General features: G+C 42.2%; 1 protein-coding gene across 1 annotated transcript; it reads right to left on the bottom strand.

The window, feature by feature from the left end:
- Window positions 1-1,826: 1,826 nt before the first annotated feature.
- On the bottom strand, window positions 1,827-20,711 carry LOC129524669 (uncharacterized). The gene is given in 12 exon segments (XM_055350946.1): window positions 1,827-2,099; window positions 2,166-2,369; window positions 2,450-2,635; window positions 2,637-2,720; window positions 2,883-3,307; window positions 5,519-5,571; window positions 6,013-6,079; window positions 8,084-8,149; window positions 13,043-13,129; window positions 16,075-16,099; window positions 16,568-16,626; window positions 20,684-20,711. Coding segments are annotated over 12 exon segments (1,557 nt in total).
- Window positions 20,712-21,319: the final 608 nt, after the last annotated feature.

Here is a 21,319-nt window from a genome sequence, read left to right as displayed (position 1 = left end):
AAGGAAGGATGAGAGATGGGAGGGCCCTTCACCCAGCTGCTTGCAGAGTCCTCCTGAGGAGGAAAGCCCCATGGCTCCCTGGTGAAGGAGCAGTGAGGGATGCGTGACTCCCACAGTGAAGTTTGCAGTATATCTGAGGACACCCAGGCTGGTCCGTGAGGAGCCAGTGGCAAAGTGAGAAGCAGAAAGGCCAGGAGGGTGGCTGGAGGCCAGGCTCTGAGTCATTCTCCATGTGATGGAAACAGCCGGAGCCCAGTGGGCTTGGAGGTACAGGATGCGGTGGCTGATGACAGAACAATGTGGAGAGAGGCGTCATTTGTCAAATCCTTACTTTGTTCTGGGCATTGTGCTAAAAGTTCTGATGGCTCATCCCATTTAGGGGCTGAAAGTTGCAGAGGTTTAGGAAGCTCGCCCACGATACTGGAGCCCCCATCTCCTACCCTAGTGCTGTCCACCTTCTCACCCAGCCACCACTTGTTTCAGGGGAACACACAGAAGTGGTAACCTCTTATGGATAGGCAAGTAAATTCTGCTGTTTTTGTTATTCACAGAAAAACACTGGCTTGTGTGAGTTGGGAAGGTGAAATACCAGAAGTATTTCATCTAATTATTTCTACCTACGCAACTCCTATAGTATTGAAATGCATAGGTTAGCATTTTTGGCCAATTTACTCTGCATTCTGGGTTAAAGGCTTTTATTTATTTATTTATTTATTTATTTATTTATTTATTTTTGAGATGGAGTTTCGCTCTTGTTGCCCAAGCTGGAGTGCAATGGTGCAATCCTGGTTCACTGCAACCTCCGCCTCCGAGGTTCAAACTATTCTCCTGTCTCAGCCTCCCAAGTAGCTGAGATTATAGGCATGTGCCACCACACTGGGCTAATTTTTTTGTATTTTTAGTAGAAATGAGATTTCACCATGTTGGTCAGGCTGGTTTCGAACTCCTGACCTCAGGTGATCTGCCCTCCTCGGCCTCCCAATGTGTTGGGATTACAGGTGTGAGCCACCACGCCCGCCCTAAAGTCTTTTAAAATTCACTTGTATAAGTTGACTTAGTTTTCTTTAACCTTGTAGAAAAATACAAAAATGCCAAACTCTTTTATCACACAAATAATGTCTTTTTAATGGAGTGATTTTTTTCTAATCGAGGTATTATGTACTTTTCATTTACTAATTATTGTTTACATTTGAAGTGTTTTATGAATTAATATTTAATTGCACAGATGAAGATTACTAGTTATAGGCATTTTACTAACCAACACTCATTAAGCATAGCGTGGAATCATATGACATCAAGGAGATATTTTATTTGGTAAAATGAAAAAGCACAAGAATGAACGAATGCAAGAACTGAAACAGTGGAGACACCTAGAATGACTTGTCTAAGATCTAAATCATTTTGTTGTCTTCCCAGCGTACTTATTATCCTGATCATTGTCATCAGCATTGTTTGGGTCCTTTTAGCACAGATTTCTTAAAAGGGGTAACTCCATAACTGTTGGAAGCTTACGAATTCATATAATTTTTAAGAGGTCAATTTGGAAGTACCTATCTATTTTAAAATTCCAGTAACCTGGGAATTTCATCCCATGTCTAGAGTCTTTTATGTAAAATATTTCCACAATTAGGAGAAATATGTGCATGGGGATTTTCTATGTAGTGGTGTTTTGATAGAATAGAAAATTGGGATAAACCAAATTTCCATCATGAAGGAAATAGTAATATGCTGAATAATAATACAGCGAATATTATGCAGGCTTTAAAAATAAAAAAAGAGTTCAACTTCTGACTTCCGATGATGGTGTTGAAGCAGGTCACTGCTGGTTAACATTTGATTTTCTCGTTAGCGACGCCGTGGAGGGCGTCCTCATTAGCGATGCCGTGGACGGCATCCTCGTTAGCGATGCCGTGGACGGCAACCTCGTTGCCCATGCCCTTGGTGGCGTCCCCGTTGGCAATGCCCTGGGCAGCGTCCCCGTAGGCGATGCCCTGGGCGGCATCCCAGTCGGCGATGCCCTGGGCGTCTTCCCAGTCGGCGATGCGCTGGGCAGCGACCCTGTCGGCGATGCCGTGGACGGCGTCCCCGTCGGCGATGCCCTGGGCGGCGACCCTGTCGGCGATGCCCTGGGCGGCGTCCCCGTCGGCGATGCCATGGAAGGTGACCCTGTCGGCGAAGCCGTGGATGGCGTCCCAGTTGGTGATGCCCTGGACGGCGTCCTCATTGGCGATGACCTGGACGGCATCCTCGTTATCGATGCTGTGGAATCCATCTTCATTAGCGATGTCCTGGACAGCATCCCAGTTGGCGATGCCCTGGGCGGCGTCCTCGTTAGCGATGCCGTGGACGGCGTCATCGAGAGCAATGCCCTGGACGGCGTCCCCGTCGGCGATGCCCTGGACGGCGACCCCGTCGGCGATGCCCTGGGCGGCATCCCCGTCGGCGATGCCATGGAAGGCGACCTCGTCGGCGAAGCCGTGGACGGCGTCCCAGGTGGCGATGCCCTGGACGGCGTCCTCGTTGGCGATGCCCTGGACGGTGTCCTCGTTATCGATGCCCTGGACGGCATCCTTGTTATCGATGCTGTGGAATCCATCTTCATTAGCGATGTCCTGGACAGCATCCCAGTTGGCGATGCCCTGGGCGGCGTCCTCGTTAGCGATGCCGTGGACGGCGTCATTGAGAGCGATGCCCTGGACGGCGTCCCCGTCGGCGATGCCCTGGACGGCGACCCCGTCGGCGATGCCCTGGGCGGCGTCCCCGTCGGCGATGCCGTGGAATACGACCTCCTCGGCGAAGCCGTGGACGGCGTCCCAGTCAGCGAGGCCCTGGACGGCGTCCCAGTCAGTGAATCCCTGGATGGCGTCCCAGTCAGTGATGACGTGGATGGCGTCCTCGTCGGCGATGCCCTGGACGGCGTCCTCGTCAGCGATGCCCTGGACAGTGACACCGTCAGCGATGCCATGGACGACGTCCCCTTCAGCGATGCCCTGGGCGGCATCCCCATCAGCGATGCCCTTGATGGCGTCCCAGTCAGCGAGGCCCTGGACGGCGTCCCAGTCAGCGAGGCCCTGGATGGCGTCCCAGTCAGTGAATCCCTGGATGGCGTCCCAGTCAGCGATGCCATGGATGGCGTCCTCGTCGGCGATGCCGTGGACGGCGTCATTGGCGGTGCCCTGGACGGCATCCTCGTCGGCGGTGCCGTGGACGGCGTCCTCGTCGGTGGTGCCGTGGAAGGTGTCCTCATTGGCGGTGTCGTGGACGGCGTCCTCGTTCGTGATGTCGTGGATGGTGTCCCCATGGGGAGCTTGAAGAACACAGAATAAAGGTCAGTTCCCTGGTGGTGGAGACTGTGAATCACCCAGGGGCTTGCTTGGTGTGGTGCATGGAGTTGGCTTATCACAGCATGGGCCAAGCTGATGCTGGGACATACTCCCAGGTTGACCTGCACTAGTGAAGCTAAGGGATATGTCTCAGAACACTTTCTGCAGTCGGAATCAGTTTCCAGGTTCAGGTATGCATTATCCGGTGAAGTGGGGAAATATAAAAACTAGAAATTGACAAATTCATGAAAAGCCTTCCATGAGTGCAAGTGTGATTTTTTTATCCACTTTACATTCAGTGTGCATTCACACATACAAAATATTTTTACAAGAAATCAGAAATTTTAATTTTTGTCAGTTATGTTAAATCTAACTTAGCTGCCAACATAAAGATTCTCATTTACTTGGTCTCGAGAAAATCTAGCACATAGTAAGTAGACCAAAGTGTTTATTAAATGAAAACACAGAGCAGAGATAGGGGGGCTGCTAGGCAGACTGGGTTGCACCTGATTACCTGGATGATAATAAACTGCACAAAACCTCGGTCAAATTAATATTGAAACTGCCTTTTGCTTGGGCTCGTTTCCCTTGCGGAAGAAGGATGACCAAGAAGATGAACAGGAAAGAAATGAGAAACTGAGGCCTTTGCTTAGTAGCTAAAGGCCACCTTCTGTAACACGAAATAGTCTACAAGTGGCCTTGAACTCTGCCGTGATTCAGTGACAGAGTTCCCTCATGTCTTCTACCCAGGTTGAAGTCCAGCAAAATTGCGACTGTCCTCTTTACAACTTGTGAGACCACACTGCTTCTGCATTTGCCTGTTGTATGAGATTTACACTTGTTTTAAGGCAACATTTTGTTTCAGTTGGGCTGGTGGCCATACCCGGCACTAGCCAGTCAATAGTGAGATGGCTCCTCATGGAGGAGGCTTGGCTTGATGCTGAGGGTCTTTAACCCACATATACAAGAGAGTTGCCACTAAGGGATGGAAGCCAGGCTAATAACCAAGTGCTACACAGAGTTCCTATCTGTCCCTCCTCACCATTTTTGGCTGGCAGGATTTGAGCATTTTAGGGCTTGGGAAGATAGTATTACTAAATCTACTAAAATACATCACCCATCCTTATAGACTTTGGCCAGTTGCTGAGCAAATTAACTTCACAACTGAAGTGGGCCACACTGGCCTTTGTGGTCCCCCACTCCTCTTAGAATTTGTGTGCGTGGGGCCTACTGGAGGGTGGGAGGTGGGAGGAGGGGGAGGATCAGGAAAAATAACTGATATTAGGCCAATGTATGGGTGATGCAATAATCTGTACAACAAACTCTCATGACACACATTTCTATATGTAGCAAACCTGCACATCCTGCACATGTACCCCTGAACTTAAAAGTTAAAAAAAAAAAAAAAAAAGATCTGTGAGCTGAGCCAAACACCTGGGGATCTTTGTGCTTTTGACACACTGATGACTATGCCTGTCCGTGGGGAGATGAGCCTATAACTGCCCTGGGTTGTGTGACCACGGAGGCCACTTTATGATGATGGGCAGTGTCTGGGGCCTTTTGGGCTCGTTGCTTTTGGGTTTATACATGAATGCTGGACTCCCTGTGTGGTGGTGAACACCCCATGACTAAGTGCATGTCAGTGTCAGCACTGGCCCACACTCCTGGGTTCGTGTTTTCACTTTTTCATTCAGGAACTCAGGAGCTGGGGCCACTGCCTTGGCCCTTCAGGTTCTCCACCTGAGCAGTCGGGATAATAAGGCAGACCCGGGGATGGCTCTGGTGAGGGTGGAGGAGTCACTGTACAGAGAGAGTAGAGCGGGGGTGGATTTTATTGTTAGAAGTGGACACTGGTGATTGGGTTGTATAAGTGGGAAATCTCTCCTGAGAAAACACACAGCCTCACCTATACAGAAACACACACATTCACACCACACGATGCAGCCTCACACAAGACAGCACCAATCCTCAAGCACCCAACTCAGCACCACCCAAAAGGGAGCACAGCTGCTTCCTCAAAATTTGGCCATAATTTTTCCCTGGGGAATTCAGGTTTTAAAAAAACACTTCCCCTATACTTATTCCTATCACAATCCCAGGATCAGGGTGGCTTTTCACATTGAAACCAGGCAAGGATGCCACACGTTTCTTGGCATCCAGATTGTTTTCTTGGCAAGTGATTCCAGAATACTTACTAGATTCACGCCTCAGAGGGGCCACCTGCACCACCAGCAATACAGAAACAAAACTTTTTGAGGGGTATGTCATGTTGTGGATTATTTGCACAAGGCTCTGTTTCTCTCAATGAATACTGAAAACTTGATCAGAAAGTGTAGTCAACTTCAAGGCCTCCAAGACAAGGGTAGGATACACACTGGAGAAGACATCAGCTTCTGGATGGTGTATCTCTCAGGTCCACGTAGGTTGGCAAGTGCAAAATACTGAATCCAAGGAGTAGACATTGCTTCCAAGGACAAGGATCCCAAGGATACAGTCTACAACCTGAAGCCGTCATAGCTAAATGCCATTTTGGATTACATATCAGTTGCTAAGAGTCACTTCTTCCTCCCCCTCAGAAAACTGCATTTAATACCTGTCATGGACATTGTCATTTTTTCACATGTAAAGTCAGTTGAAAAAGAAAGACACCAAGAAAGGAACATTTCTATTTCAGAGAAAGCAAGGCAACCTTACCCTCGCATTGACTGGCCTCTCTCCATCTCCTCTGTCCTTGTGAACTAGAGACTCCTCAGAGGCTAGGAGGACACACAGCAAGAGTTAGTCATAGATACTTTTGTTCATGAGTTATTCAGGGAGCTCTGCTTAATGTGGACAACAGGACAGTGTGTGTGGATGTGTTTCATTAAAAGCACAGCTTGAGCTCCTGCTGGAAAATCTTCCCTCGTGGAAAGACAGGCAGGAACGAGGAACTAAGGAGCAAGAAATAGAGTCCCTGGCATTTTGCTGATGGCAACTTAAGGCAATGGGAATGAGTCAGTCTACAAATGGTACTGAAGCACATGCTATAGTTTGATGAGAGTCCCACTGCTCACACTGTGAGGTTTGAAACCCAGTTAAATGGTTTTCTAAACCCTGTAAAAACAATATTAGCTTGCAGGATTTATGTCCCAAGACTAATTTTACCTCTGAGGATCCACAGTGGCTGTCACTGTAGTTATTATGTGTTTTAGCATTTTGCACTTGAATAAAAGCAAAGTTTAATAGACAGATTGGATTCAATTCTAGGCAAAACAGTCTATGGTATTTATTCACTAATCCTTTGTTATAACTGCTGATGGGAGAATTAGAAGTACTGAAATTATATCCTTTAAAATTAATTAAAGCATAATTATTAATCACACAATATTTTTTCATCCAGGCTTCCTTTTCTTTGTCATGCATGCATATTAATTGAGGATGGAGAATATCTACACTTGTTCAGGCCAGCCAACATACGACAGTTTACTTCAAGAGAGGAGACATGGGTTGAATGCTGGTATGTTTTAATTCTTCAGCACAAACAGTTGCAACAAGTGTGGTGAACTAATCACCAGATGGCCCTTTGCTGCCTTATTTGTCATTGTGCCTTACATGTAGCTTGCAAGATTTGATTACGCTTATGTTTTGTGATGATCATACTTTCAACTATTCCTAAAATACTGCTTCAGTCTTATCTGTTTGGGGTCAACTGCTGAGGATTTCTTACAAATTAATGAAGTTTGTAAATCTAAAGTTCTACACAAAGGGGGAAATATTTGCAAATCATTTATCTTGTAAAAGACTAAAATTTAGAATATATTTTAAATATATTTAAGATATATTCAAACATCTACAGCAACAAACTAACTAAATAAAAATCAGACAACTTTTTAAAAATGGGCAAAAGACTTCAACATATATTTCCCTAAAGAAGATATAGCCACAGATAGTAGCACAGGAAAAGCTGCTCAGGATCATTAGTCATTAGGGAAATGCAAATGAGAAACACAAGCAGACACCAATATACACCTACTAGGATGATTTAAAGGAAAATAAGTGTGAACAAGGATGTAAAGAAATTGTAACCCTGATACATTGATGGTAGAAATGGATAAAGTTGCAGCCACTGTGAGAAACAGTCTGCAGTGGCTCAGAAGGTTAAATATAGAACTCCTGTTGGACCCAGGAACTCTACCCTTAGGCACCCCAAAGAATGGAGAACAGAAATTAAACAGATGTTTGTATACTAATGTTTATAGCATCACTTTTCACAGGAGCCAAAAGGTGGAAATAATCCAACCATCAGTGAACAAATGAATGTAATAAAAGCAAGGTGGTCTACATGCAAAGCTACATCATCCATCTGTAAAAAAACGAACATAATTTTGGTAGATGATACAACATGGGTGGACATTGAGAACATTATGCTTAGTGAAATAAGCCAGACACAAAAGGAATATATTGTATAATTGTACTTACATGAAGTGCCTAGAATAGTCAAATTCATACAAGAGGAAGTGGGATAGGAATCACCATGGGCTGGAAATAGGGGGAAGACGCTATATTGCTTATTGTGGACAAGGTTTTGTAAGAAATCATCAAAATTGTGGGTGTAGTTAGTGGTGTTGGTTATGCAAACCTGTGAATATATTGAATGCCATGGAATGCACACTTTGGTTAAAAGGTTCAAATGATAAATATTGTGTTATATATATTTCCCCACGATAGAAAACACGCACAGCCAAGCCCAGATGCCAGTCTTGTTAGCTGCCTTCCTTTACCTTCAAGAGTGGGCTGAAGCTTGTCCAATCTTTCAAGGTTGCTGAAGATTGTATGATGGAAGTCATCTGCATTGGGAAAGAAATTAATGGAAAGAGGAGAAAACTTGAGAATCCACACTACTCACCCTGCAGGGCCAAGAACTCTGTCTCCCATGCATTGCTGACCCGTCTCAGTATTTCCTGTGACCACCTCCTTTTTCAACTGAAGACTTTGCACCTGAAGGGGTTCCCAGGTTTTTCACCTCGGCCCTTGTCAGGACTGATGCTCTCAACTACTGACCATTTCACCTCCATTCATGTCCATGCCACATCAGGCTGTGTTGTCTAGATGGAATGAATCCACCCCAAATGTCCCTTTCTGGAGGAAGCCACCATTATGCTGTGCCTCCAACACGTCCACACACACCAAGTCACCTCGCTCATGCAAGGGGTGTGTCCTCTAACAAAGTTTCATGCTCTAAACCCAGATAACTTTTGAAACCCAAGTTCTGTTGATTCCCCTACTTTGGGTGCTCCATAGATGCTCATTTGTCTACTAAACACTGCCCCAGGCAATTAAATATTCCAAAGTGACCAGCAGAATTTTTATGTTAATTCTGATATTGCGTTGTTAGTACAAGTGTTTTTCCCCCTTCAAATTTATGTCTTTGTTACTGATAAATGTAACTGATAATGCTTTTTTCAGCTATGTTGCCAAGCATATTTATATAAAAATATACTCAGATTGTTTTCAGAATTTGACAAAGATGATAGCAACAATGATAATCTCATTTGTTTTATACTAATCTTTACGTGTTACTTTCATCATTTCTTACATATTGGGGCCTACCATACATTGTACAGTGAAATTAGTACTATACATCATGGTAGGAATATAAATTGGCAAAAGTAATTTAGAAAATAGTTCTCGTTTCTTAAAAAAATTAGGCTGGGTGTGGTGGCTCATGCCTATAATCCCAGCACTTTGGGAGGCAGAGGTGGGTGGATCACCTGAGGCTAGGAGTTTGAGACTAGCCTGACCAACACAGCAAAATCCTGTCTCTACTGAAAATACAAAAATTATCCATGCGTGGTGGGGTGTGCCAGTTGTCCCAGCTACTCGGGAGGTTGAGGCATGAGAATTGCTTAAACCTGGGAGGTAGAGGTTCCAGTGAGCCGAGATTGTGCCACTGCACTCCAGCCTGGGTCTCAGAAAAAAAAATTTTTTTGACCAAAATGTCATTATGCATTACATGACTGTATATGAATGCTCAAAGCTACATTACTCATCAAAGAAAATAACAAAATAATTAAATGTCCATTAACTGATAAATGAATAAACACTATCTGTATGAATAAACACAGCAGACTATGAAGGAAAACACATGACCAGCACGTGCTAACACGTCAATTAACTTCAAACATAGTATGCTAAATGAAGGAAGTCAGGTTCCAAATATATATGTATGTCCATTTCTATAAAGCAAGCGGGAAATTTATGGAGATGGAATGTCACAGCAGTATTGCTTAGGGCTGGAGATGGGAGTGGGGATTAACTGCCAGTGCGCAAGCGAGAACTTGGGCAAGGGAAACATATTTAAATTAGATCGTGGTGTTGGGTGCACACAGTATCAATTTAATAAAGCATCAAATTGCAGACCTTTTCAGTGGGCAAACTTTATGGTGGGTTCACACCCAATATAGGTGTTAAAAATAAATTAATGTTACGGAAATTCTTGTCGGGTTTTTAACAAGCCAAGAGATATGCTGTGAAAGCAGCATTAATTCAAATGCTTGTCACAGGTCACTTAAAGTTAATCAGATAGTTGTCCTACAAATATAGGGTGAATGTTATTCACGAATTTCCTGAATCTACAGCAATAATCACATTTTTTTCCATTAAACTCTTGAGGTAGCTAATTTTATTTATTGCATTTTCAATGTTAATCTACTATTTCATATTTTGAGATTAACTCACATTAGTCAGAATTTAAAGTATTTTAAAATATCACAGAATTTAATTTACCTTATCTGGTTTTGGTTTCAAGACTATACTAGCCATTTCATTTAATTGTACATGTAGGGTATTCTAATTTATGGAAAACTATTACATCTTCCTTGATTTTTTTTTTTTTTTAGAAATTACTTCTAGGGATCTATATGGTAGAGTCCATGGAGAATTGTTTTAATTCTTCATTCATGTCTTCAGTGGGTATAGGATTGGTCATATTGGTCATAGTTTTCTGCTCGGATTTCAATAAGAAACTTGTGGAAGAACCTGAAGGGTGGGATCTTTGAGGGAGACTAAGACAGAGCAAGACAAGAAGGAGGGCAGTGCCACAGCAAAACTATTATTGATGCCCCCTCAGCTAGATTGCAGAAGAGACATCCAGCTGTAGACACTGAGGTGCAGGAAAACAATGGAGCACCATCAGAGAAAGCCGTGCCCAGGAACAAGGAGGCACTGATGGTGGCAAGGGGCAAAGACAGCTGCCACAAGGCTGTTCACATGAGGGTCTCAGGCTGCATAGACACCCACACCAGCTGAGGGGTCCTGGTTTTCATAAAGTGTGTGGCTCAGCCAGGCCACCAACAAGCAGTTCACAAACAGTAGTAATACAACACTTTCCAAAGACCTTACTTGAGTAACACGGTGATCCTCACAAATTTCCAATCAGGATGGTCGCACAGTTCCTCCTGCTTTAGGACTCAGAGCCTGCCCGTGGTCACAGTGGGTAGGTGCAGACTCTGAAGATGCACTTTGGTCAGAGACCCCGCTGAACTCTGTCTAATGAGGACCTCTGCCCTGTCTGCTGACCACCGGTCAGAGGTGCAGGCTGCACTGGGGAGTAAGAATGCCACCTTCTCAGTGTTGGGAAAACTCCCTGCCAGAACTGAGAATGGCCCTTTCTAAGCAGAAGGTAAGCTCAGACTAAAGAAGGAGGCCGACCACATCAGGTTGGCAGATTGCCAAAGATTCACTCAGGGAGAGCCCACATCCTGGGCCATCTTGGGTGGTGGCAAGATGAGGTAGACAACTGCTTTTGCAACACATACCTGACAACAAAAAATCAACAACTGTAAAAGAGCCACAAAATCCCCAAATATTTGCAAATTAGCAATGCATTTTTAAATAACTCATGGGTTAAAGAAGAAGTCTCAATAGAAAATTAAAAATACTTTTAACTACATTAAAAGAAAATGTGACTTGGCAAGATTTCTGGATGTAGCAAAAGCAGTCCTTAGAGGGAAATCTATAGCATTGGATGCAATATACTAAAAATCACAAGACCTAAAATCAGTAATATCATGTTTCAATTAGGGAACTGTAGAAAATAGAGGAATGCAATGGAAAGAAAATAAAAGTAATAAACAACATCACAGAAATCAATAAAATTAAAACACTGAAATCATCAGAAAATCAATAAAACCAAAAGCTGGTTCTTTGATATGCTCATTACAATGAATGAATTGATATTCAGGCTAACCAAGAGAAAGAAGATAACACAAATGACCAATTTCAGAAATAAAAGAGGAGCCATCTCTACTGAACTGTTAGGCATTAAAAGGAATATTATGAACAGTTCTATGACCGCAGTTTGATAACCTCAGTGAAATGTATCAATTCTTTGAAAGGCAATCTTCCCAAGGTCACGCTAGAATCCTAATTTGAATAAACTTATGTCTATTAAATAAGTTGAATTCACATTAAGAGCATTCCGAAAAAGAAAGCACCAGGCCCAGATGGTTTATCTCATGAAATCTACTGAATTCTTCAACAGGAGAATAAAAAGACAAAAATTCATTTAATGCAATATTATTTGGTGATTTAATGTGCCATTTTTTGCCATTAAGGCATAAAAAAGACATGAAAGCAGCTAAAGCGTACATCAATTTAGTGCAATAAATTCATCTGAAAAACTACGTAATACATGATTCCAACTATATGACATTCTGGAAAAGGCAAAGTTGAAGCGATAGTAAAAATATTAATAGTTGCCGAGGTTTCTGGAGAAAGAGGACAGAGATTAATGAGAAGAGAGGATTTTTAGGGAAGTGAACATTTTCTTTATGAGACCATAAGGGTGAACATAATGTTTTAAATATTTCAAAATTCATATATATGTATAACAGAAAGAATGAACATTATGCAAATGTAGACTTCAGATAATAATGTATCAATATTTTCTCATTATTCTAGCAAATGTACCACAGTAATGTAAGATGTTACTAATAGGTGAAATTAGGAAGTGAGGGTGAGGAGACAGAATAATATGGGAAATTCGTGTATTATATACTCAATTTTTATTTATTTATTTATTTATTTATTTATTTATTTATTTTGAGATGGAGTTTCACTCTTGTCACCCAGGCTGGAGTGCAATGGCATGATCTTGGCTCACTGCAACCTCTGCCTCCCGGGTTCAAGCGATTCTCCTGCCTCAGCCTCCTGAGTAGCTGGGATTACAGGCGCCTGCCACCACACCCGCCTAATTTTTTGTATTTTTAGTAGAGAATGGGGTTTCACCATGTTGGCCAGGCTGGTCTCCAACTCCTGACCTCAGATGATCCGCCTGCCTTGGCCTCCTAAAGTGCTGGGATTATAAGCGTGAGCCACCACGCCCGGCCATATGCTCAGTTTTTATGTCAATTTAAAACTCTCTAAAGAAATATATTAATTGAAAAATAATAATATAGCACCACTCTTTCAGGGAGATCTATGCTTATGTTTAACAACCAGGTAAGTTCTAGACATTAGCTTGAAACATTGTCTATCATTAAACATGAACCAAAATTGACTTTTAAGTAGATATTTACTTTTGTGGTTGTAGCAATATTTACTGACCAGGCAAATTAGAATCCTGACACATTAAAAAATATGGCTTAGTCTCTTCATAGTTTCCTCTTACATATGGGACACTGAATACTCCCAGCAATTGCAATTCTTGAAGCAACTTAATTAATGAACTTCCACAGTACCTTCTTGTGGGTACATCTTCTTCTTTACCGGGGAGCCATGAGGTCTCCGACACTGGTTGGTGTGCACAGCATATCTTCTTGTATTCTCTATCAGAGAAGATGCTGGTTAATGCATTTACAATAGATAGGGCTGTTGACATCTTGCTGACAGAAGACCAGAGGGAAAATAGTGATAATCTGTTCTAAGTTTAAACTTATGATGCTTTTCTTTACAGGCTTCCAAGCAGAGCCCACTGAATCAAAGTTGGGTTTCAGGAAGATCACGGAGTTCAGTGAGCACTCAACACCTCTATCAGACAGACTGTGTGGGCAATGCCTTCCTGGAGAGGAGAACACAGCAGGATGACTGTGAGTGCAGGGCTGATGCAGAGTGGGGGCCCGGATTCAAATTCCACTAAGCCATGTGGACCTAGCAAGCTCATGTCCTTCCTCTGCCCTCAGTTCTCTGCACTGTCATAATGTAATTTTAGCAATACTTTTTAAGCCCTATTTAAGCCCTACTTCTTAGTATCACAGTACAGGGCTAAAAATCACTAAATACAGGAAAACCTTAGAGAGGACTGGTACTTCAGTAATGTTCTCTAAGTGTTTACTACATGCCAGGAGGAATAAGCTGGACACTTAGCAGTGGCGGAATATGGAGGGGGAACTTGGATGGCTCCGGGGCAGTGGAGCATGCTTTCCTGTTCAGCTTTTCCGTGGGCATGATGCCTTATGGTTTATGGAGAACATCAGCCCTGCAGGGGGTGCAGAGGAGGGGCTGTGGCTGAGATTTTACACTTGAGGGTGCTGACATTCAGAGATGATAAGTGACGAGCAGAACCTCAACCCCGCTGAGTGAAGGACCTGAGATGGGAAATGTATTTGGTTCCCTAGAGAGAGAGATTCCTGAAAAACTGCCACCTCTTCATCACGCCCTGTGCCAGAGACCCAAGAGACCCTTCACTGTCTTTCTCCAGTCCTCCTAGCCCAAGGTATGTGGCTGGACAAAGGTGATGCTCTGGAGGAAATGCCTGAGATAAGGAAAGGTCCTTAATGATAAAGAATTCTCCTTCCTCTTTCAGATCCTTGACTTGCCCAGTATGACAGCTTAAAGGCTGTCATCTCTGTGGCCTGCCTCCCCTTTCCCTTCACCCCGCCAGCTGCCTCTCAGTGACTGCCTCCTCCAGTGACTACACTGAGGGACCAGGGACTGCTTGCCTCCCGAGGCTGCTCAGACCTTCTGACACTGCAAAATGATTGTCAAAAGATGGGTCTGCAAAGAGTAACTTCGCTTCCACTGATCAAACCTGAATATGCAAGCTACTGTGAATTAACTGGAAAAGTGGCAGTGTGGGCTGGTGCTTTGGTGATTTAATGAATTAAGTCTGCAACCCCCACTGCCTCCTTGACTATTGATCAGAGCTGCCTGCAATAAGGTCTGGCTAAGAATGGGCAGTGGCTGCACCAGCTCTGGGTAAAATTTGACCTAAAACGATCAGTCTCATTCACTAACCTCAACATAGTCTTATGGGTTCAATGACCTGTCCAATCCTTTGCTCTGTTCTCTCCATCACCTTCCTGTGTAATTTTCCTCCACCACGCACATAATAGAAACATGGCACAGGGGAGCTAATCACCTCTTTTATCCCCCACTTCAGGCTCACACGTAAGTTTATAGTAAAAGCCTTTTCAAATGACTGCTTTAACTGCTGCTACAGCATGTGTCATCAGTTGAATGGAATCTGTCATGTGACTTTAAGCAACCCTTTGTTGAGAGACAAGATTCAATACTAGGGACAGTATTCTAGTGTACTACATCATTGATTTTATGTTATGAAGATCATCATTTATTGAAAATGTATAAATAACGAAGCCCAGCCTTACTCTTCAATGCTGTGTGTGTAAATCCACTGAGTGTGCTGACCCCCATGCTTGTACCCACCTGCTAACACAGAAAGGGTCCACTCAGAAGGGAGGCACAGCTCCAGCACTGAGGCTGTCCACACCAGCTTCACAAGAGAGTTGCCACAAGGACGACAGATACCCGGATAACAACCAAATGGCAATTTGAGTATTTAATGGTCATGATCCCTAATGTGTGTAGCTCAGAGGGCTTGTGGTGATAACTCCATCAAGACTCTAAAGCATCTCCCCAATTCTTATTGGACTTGATCCATGTCTTGAGGAGACCCAGCTATGACACGCAGGCACCACATTGTCCTACTTAGTGCCTCCCTTAGTGTTTCAGAACCTGTGATTTGATCAGAAACATGGGCTTTCTATGTTGGTTTCACACTAAGGACTATGTGACACCTGCAGGAAGATGTCTACATAGCTACCTGGATTATGAGATCATGAGGCTCTCTTATGTGAGGGGTGGCGTTTGGGATCTCTGCAGGTGTGGGTAATTCCAGGCATAGAGGGTGCTGGAACTCCCTTGCATGGTGAATAGTGATCTCTTCACTGGCTGATAAATAGAGGTTGTAGTTCAGGCCTTCAACATTAGCACCGTATGAGTAAACATTTTGACTCTTCACTATGCAGCAAGTGAACCAGGGCACATTTATTTATGTGGCTTAGTTTCTCCGTCTGGCATGTGGGCTCAATAAACAAGCTCACAACATATGGGCATGATGATGATGAGGTGTGAACTAATGTAAGTAAAGTATGTGGTCTGATTTGTTAAATTAAGAAAAATGGCACTGAGAGTTGTGCTGGGTAAACACAACATTTTTTTCCTAGGGGAAACACACATAGACACACATTCACAAGCAAATCATGCAGACTTGCACACAGACCACCTCACCCCACCCCCGCCCTAATACACACATACCCACACACAACTTAATGTGAACACTTTCCCAGAAACTATACATAGATAAAAAGAGTATGTCACCTGGAAAACCAGTTTCTTTTACTATACCCCACATCCTCATTCCCACCAGATATCTTGGATCATGGAGGCTCTCCAGACAAAAGCCAGCAGTTAAGCTCCAGATTTCCTGTAGAATCCTTTTCTAACAACCAGTGAGTGATTCCAGAATACGTACCATTGAATGTGCTCCCTGAAGTCACCTGTAATTAGAGAAGGAAAACACTCTGAGAATCAGGCTATGCTATGGATGGCTCACACAGGTCTTTTCTTCACTTGGAAACTCTGGGTAACCAAGATTGGAAATAAGGTTCAAGTCAAAATCCCCAACTCTAGAGTAGAGTTCCCTTAGGAAAGCACAGGAGCTTTTCTTCAAGAATGTTTCTGTCTAGGTAATTTTTGAGTAGCAATTGCAGAATTCTTATCTAAAGTGGAAAGCTTGTTCCTGAAGAAAACATCCCTTAACACACAGTGTACTATCTGACGCTGCCAATTTTGCACATCCTCTGGAATCAGGCGTCAGTTGGTAAAATACACCTCCTACATCCCCAAGGAAATATTATCTAACATCTATAATGTAGTGGATAATTTTCCCATAGCTGATATCAACTGAAAAATAAAGGATCCAAGAAAACAACATTTACATCTTAGGCAAAGACAGGCTACTTTACCTTGGTAGTAGAGTAGGGCTCCCTTTTCACACGCTTTTTGGAAGGCTTCTTCGAGTCACCTAGGCGATGTGGAGGGACACAGCATGGCTGTCAGTTCATTGGCAGTGCTACTCATGAATGACTCACGGACTGGAACTTAGGGGTGTGCCTGGTTAACAAGCATGGAATGAGCTTCTCCTGGACCATCTTCTTCACGGACCAAGGAAGGCAAAGAAACAGTAGCAAGGAAATGAGAGTAGAGCCCTTGGCTTTCCAGGTAATGGCAAAGGAAAGCAACGTGAAATAATCAAACTCCAAATGAACAAATGCTAAAATACATGCTAGGATTCAACCACAGCATCCTGTCACTTCTTCAGACCCTTTAAAAGCCCAGCAAGACTGCCACTACCTTCTTGACATCTACCAAGTCCCTTTCAACCTCCACAGACCCACATACACTGCTACTGCATTTATCATGGAGGGTATAGGTTTCTGCCTTGTTTATGTGTGAATTTTTTAAAAACTAGATTTAATACCATGCACCAGCATTAATTGTATTTATTTCTTTTCTTGGTTATGAAAATAATCAGTCAGGCATAGTGGATCACACCTGTAATCCCAGCAGTTTGGAAGGTGGAGGTGGGTGGATCATTTGAGGTCAGGAGTTCGAGACCAGCCTGACCAACATGGTAAAACCCCATCTAAACTAAAAAAAAAAAACAAACAAAAAAAACCCAGCTACTCAGGAGGCTGAGGCAAGAGAATCCCTTGAACCTGGAGGCAGAGATTGCAGTGAGCTGAGATTGCACCACTGCACTCCAGCCTGGGTGACAGAGACTTCATCTCAAAAAAATAAAAAACAAAAACTCAGGCCAGGTGTGGTGGCTCATGCCTGTAATCCCAGCACTTTGGGAGGCCGAGGTGGGTGGATCATGAGGTCAGAAGATTGAGACCATCCTGGCTAACAGAGTGAAACCCCGTCTCTACTAAAAACACAAAAACTTTGGCAGGCGTGGTGGCACGTGCCTGTAGTCCCAGCTACTCGGGAGGCTGAGGCAGGAGAATCACTTGAACACAGGAGGCAGAGGTTGCAGTGAGCTGAGATCATGCCACGGCACTCCAGCCTGGGCAAGACTCTGTCTCAAAAAAAAAAAAAAAAAACCTCCCCTAAAAATAATCATTAAAGATTAGAAAATACTGAAATACTTATATTTTAAAGTAACCACTATAACCATACATTTTCCGTTCAGTCTTCCTTTGCCCTGTGTTTGCAGTCATCATGTGAGGGGCTGCCTGTGTTCCGCCCAGGCAACCCGCAGTGAGAGAGGACAGAGCAGGGAGATGGCCCCTGGTGAGCACTGAGGCTCTTCAAACCAGCTGCCGAGGGAGTTGCAAGTAGGGTGACACATGAGGCTCATTATTTAGTGATATTTTGTGTTCTTACTTGTCTTGTCCCCAGGTTGTGTAGCTCACAGACTTTTTTTTTTTTTTTAACATTTCTATAGGGATCATTTGAAGTTCATAACACCATCAAACATCAGTACAGGATCTTCCCATTATTTACCGGCTTTGGGATATATGCTGAGGAGTGCCCACGCACTGAAGGAATGTGATCGGTTGTCCCAAGTGCTGTCCTCCAACTCAAAATCCGCAACCAGTTCAAAAGCATTTGGGCTTTTATGAGCCTATCACATAAAGACTATGACACCGCTCAGCTATTCATGTACTAATACCTGCCCTGAGCTGTGTGACCACAGATACCACCCTATAATGTGGCCAGTGTGTAGGAATTCTACAGGCTCAGATCATTCCAGACATACATGCAGATGTTGGAACTCCCTTGCACAGTGACTCATGATCCCAAGGCTGAGTGCTGAGGGCAGGTCAGTAGTTCAGAGCCTCAGCATTGGGGCTGTATGCTTGGGTTCCCATCTTGGCTCTTTTGCTGAGGGGCTCATAAGCTTGGGCACATTCATCTCTGTCTTTTTCTGCCCAGGGAAAGGTGATAGTAAATCAATCAGGCCATTTGTCTGTGGTGATGGCCGAATGATTTGATGTAGGTAAAGTGTACAGTATAAGTGCTCATGAGGCTTAATTATCAGGGAAATGTCTTGCTTTAGATTTCACAGCTTAATAAGGCTCAAAGGCTTATTCACGCCCAGGATTCTGAACTCCCAAGTCACGTTCTATGACATACACCTGCTTGGCCTAAAACCGACCACTTTATCATAATGCAGACCCAGTTTTGAAAGAAGCAGATAAAGTTGTCAAAAATACTGTGTCTGCCTCAGCGCACACTCAGTGCGCTCCACACGAAGGGCATCACCATCTGCCACAATGGCCCAGTGGCCTGGCTGGCACAGACAGTGGCAGAGCAAAGGGCAAGAGATCTCTAATCCCATCAACATGGTCGATAGGGCATCATAGACATTCCAGGGTGAAGGCAAAATCCACATTGTGAGGTCCAACTGCTGCCATTTAGACAGGTGTGTTTTTACATGTACAGGAAGATCATTGAAGATAAGTGTTTTTATCCATGGTTAACAGATGAGATGACCATGAAATGAACACCAGTGTACTGGGTGGAGCAGCTTATCTATTCAGTCTTCTGCACTAAAACCTGTGAAACAATATCATCTTGCCTTATTTACTAACAAATACAAGTGCCTCTAAACTTAGACAGTTTCCAAGTCATGGAAATGATGAGCACTTAGCTCCTGCAGAGAGCTCTGGATGATGGGTCGGGAGAACAAAGTCACACAATATATCAAAACAGCATTAACAAGTAAACAGGTTTTCAAAGCCCTCTACATGCAAATTTATACAATTATCATTTTAATTTTTATCTTCAAATTTGTGTACATAATCTACTTGCTTCTGAGTATAAATAAAACTGTATGTTCTTAGTTAATAGTCTCTACCAATTCATTCTATTTATCTTTCTGAGTTGAAATACTGCAACTCATTGGATAACAAAAAAAATTTGACTAAGATTACACTGGAAAGGTGAGTAGGTTGGGTGATTGACTGTGATAGACAATTCCATGATTTTGGATAACTCTAAAAGCATAAAAATAAATGTGAGTTTTATTTCACACGTAGACAATACACGTTTTATTACTTTAAAAAAATAATATGTGAATGGAAATGACTTACTACAAATTTATTAAACTAAATACACATTTCACAAAAAAAGAAGAGAGGAAGGGAAAAACATGTTAAAAACAAAGATAGGTACATTTTATGGTGTGAAAAGCCTCCAACCCATCCATACTACTGTGGCTTTGTTCCATAGTTTTGGAAAGTGATGATTTCATAGGTTCTTAATTAGGTTAAAAACTTTGCCATATTCTCCCCTAGGGAATAATTAATCTGTGGGGTGGGGGATGGAACGTTGAAGGATGCAGGATGTAAAAGGAAATTATATATATGTTATATATCTATTATATATTATATATGTATTATATATAATATAATTATATATAATGTATAAATAATATATAATATATATATTATATAATCTATATATGTAATTATATAATATGTATTATATATTATATAATTATATAATATGTATTATATATTATATAATTATATAATATGTATTATATATTATATAATTATATACACAATTATATATTTATATATTATATATAATACATAATATATATATTCTATATAATATATAATATATATATTCTATATAAAATATATATTATATATATATATATATATAATTTGGGAATTTGGGAATAAACTGAATCCCAATTCACATTGGGACTACACAAGCTGCCACCATGCCTGGCTAATTTTTTGTATTTTTTGTAGAGACAGGGTTTCACTGTATTGGTCAGGATGGTCTTGATCTTCTCACCTTCTGATCCTCTTGCCTTGGCCTCCCAAAGTGCTGGAATTACAGGCCTTAGCCAAGATACATATTTTTTAAATGAAGAAAAATTTCAAAGGTACTCTGCATGGTACTATAATCAAACATATAAATTGAGGAATAAAACATAACCAAGAAACATTTATAACTGCATATGGAAAATACAGAGGATAATTTTTTAAATAACATATTTTGAAAGCATTAACCAGTAATTTGAAAAGTTTTCATTTGACAGGCCGGTATGAACACACCTTGAATGCAGCAACACTGGTTCCCCATAAGAAAAATCAAAATCAGGGAAAATGAAACCACAAAGGTTCAATCTGCTCTGACCTTTGAAAAACTCAGCACAGACAGTGGCACTTTGGACCAAGGGCAGGAGATCCCTAATGCTATCACGATGGCGATAGGGCATAAACTTTCCAGGGTGAAGGCACAATCCACATTGTGAGGTCCAACTGCTGCCATGTAGACAGGTGTGCTTTTACATGTACAGGAAGTTCATTGAAGGCTCAGTGTTTTGTTTGAAAAACTGAATCCCAAGCCCACACATTATTACGCTGTGCTTCTTAAAATAAGTTATGAGATGGGAAATAGGGCACCCCCAAATATATATATATTATATATAATATGTAATGATATATAATATAATATATAATATATACCATTTCCTTTTACAACCTGCATCCTTGTATTATATATAATATAGTATATATAATATAATAATATATAATAATATATTATTATTATATATAGTATATGTATAATCATATAATAATATAATTATATATATGATTATATATAATATAATAATATCTAATATATATTAGATATCACATAATATATTATATAATATATAATATATGGTGTATATTATATGTAGTATA

The sequence above is a fragment of the Gorilla gorilla genome, chromosome 13, assembly GCF_029281585.2.
Source record: "Gorilla gorilla gorilla isolate KB3781 chromosome 13, NHGRI_mGorGor1-v2.1_pri, whole genome shotgun sequence".
Taxonomy (NCBI): domain Eukaryota; kingdom Metazoa; phylum Chordata; class Mammalia; order Primates; family Hominidae; genus Gorilla; species Gorilla gorilla.
This window is presented reverse-complemented; position numbering and strand designations above follow the sequence as displayed.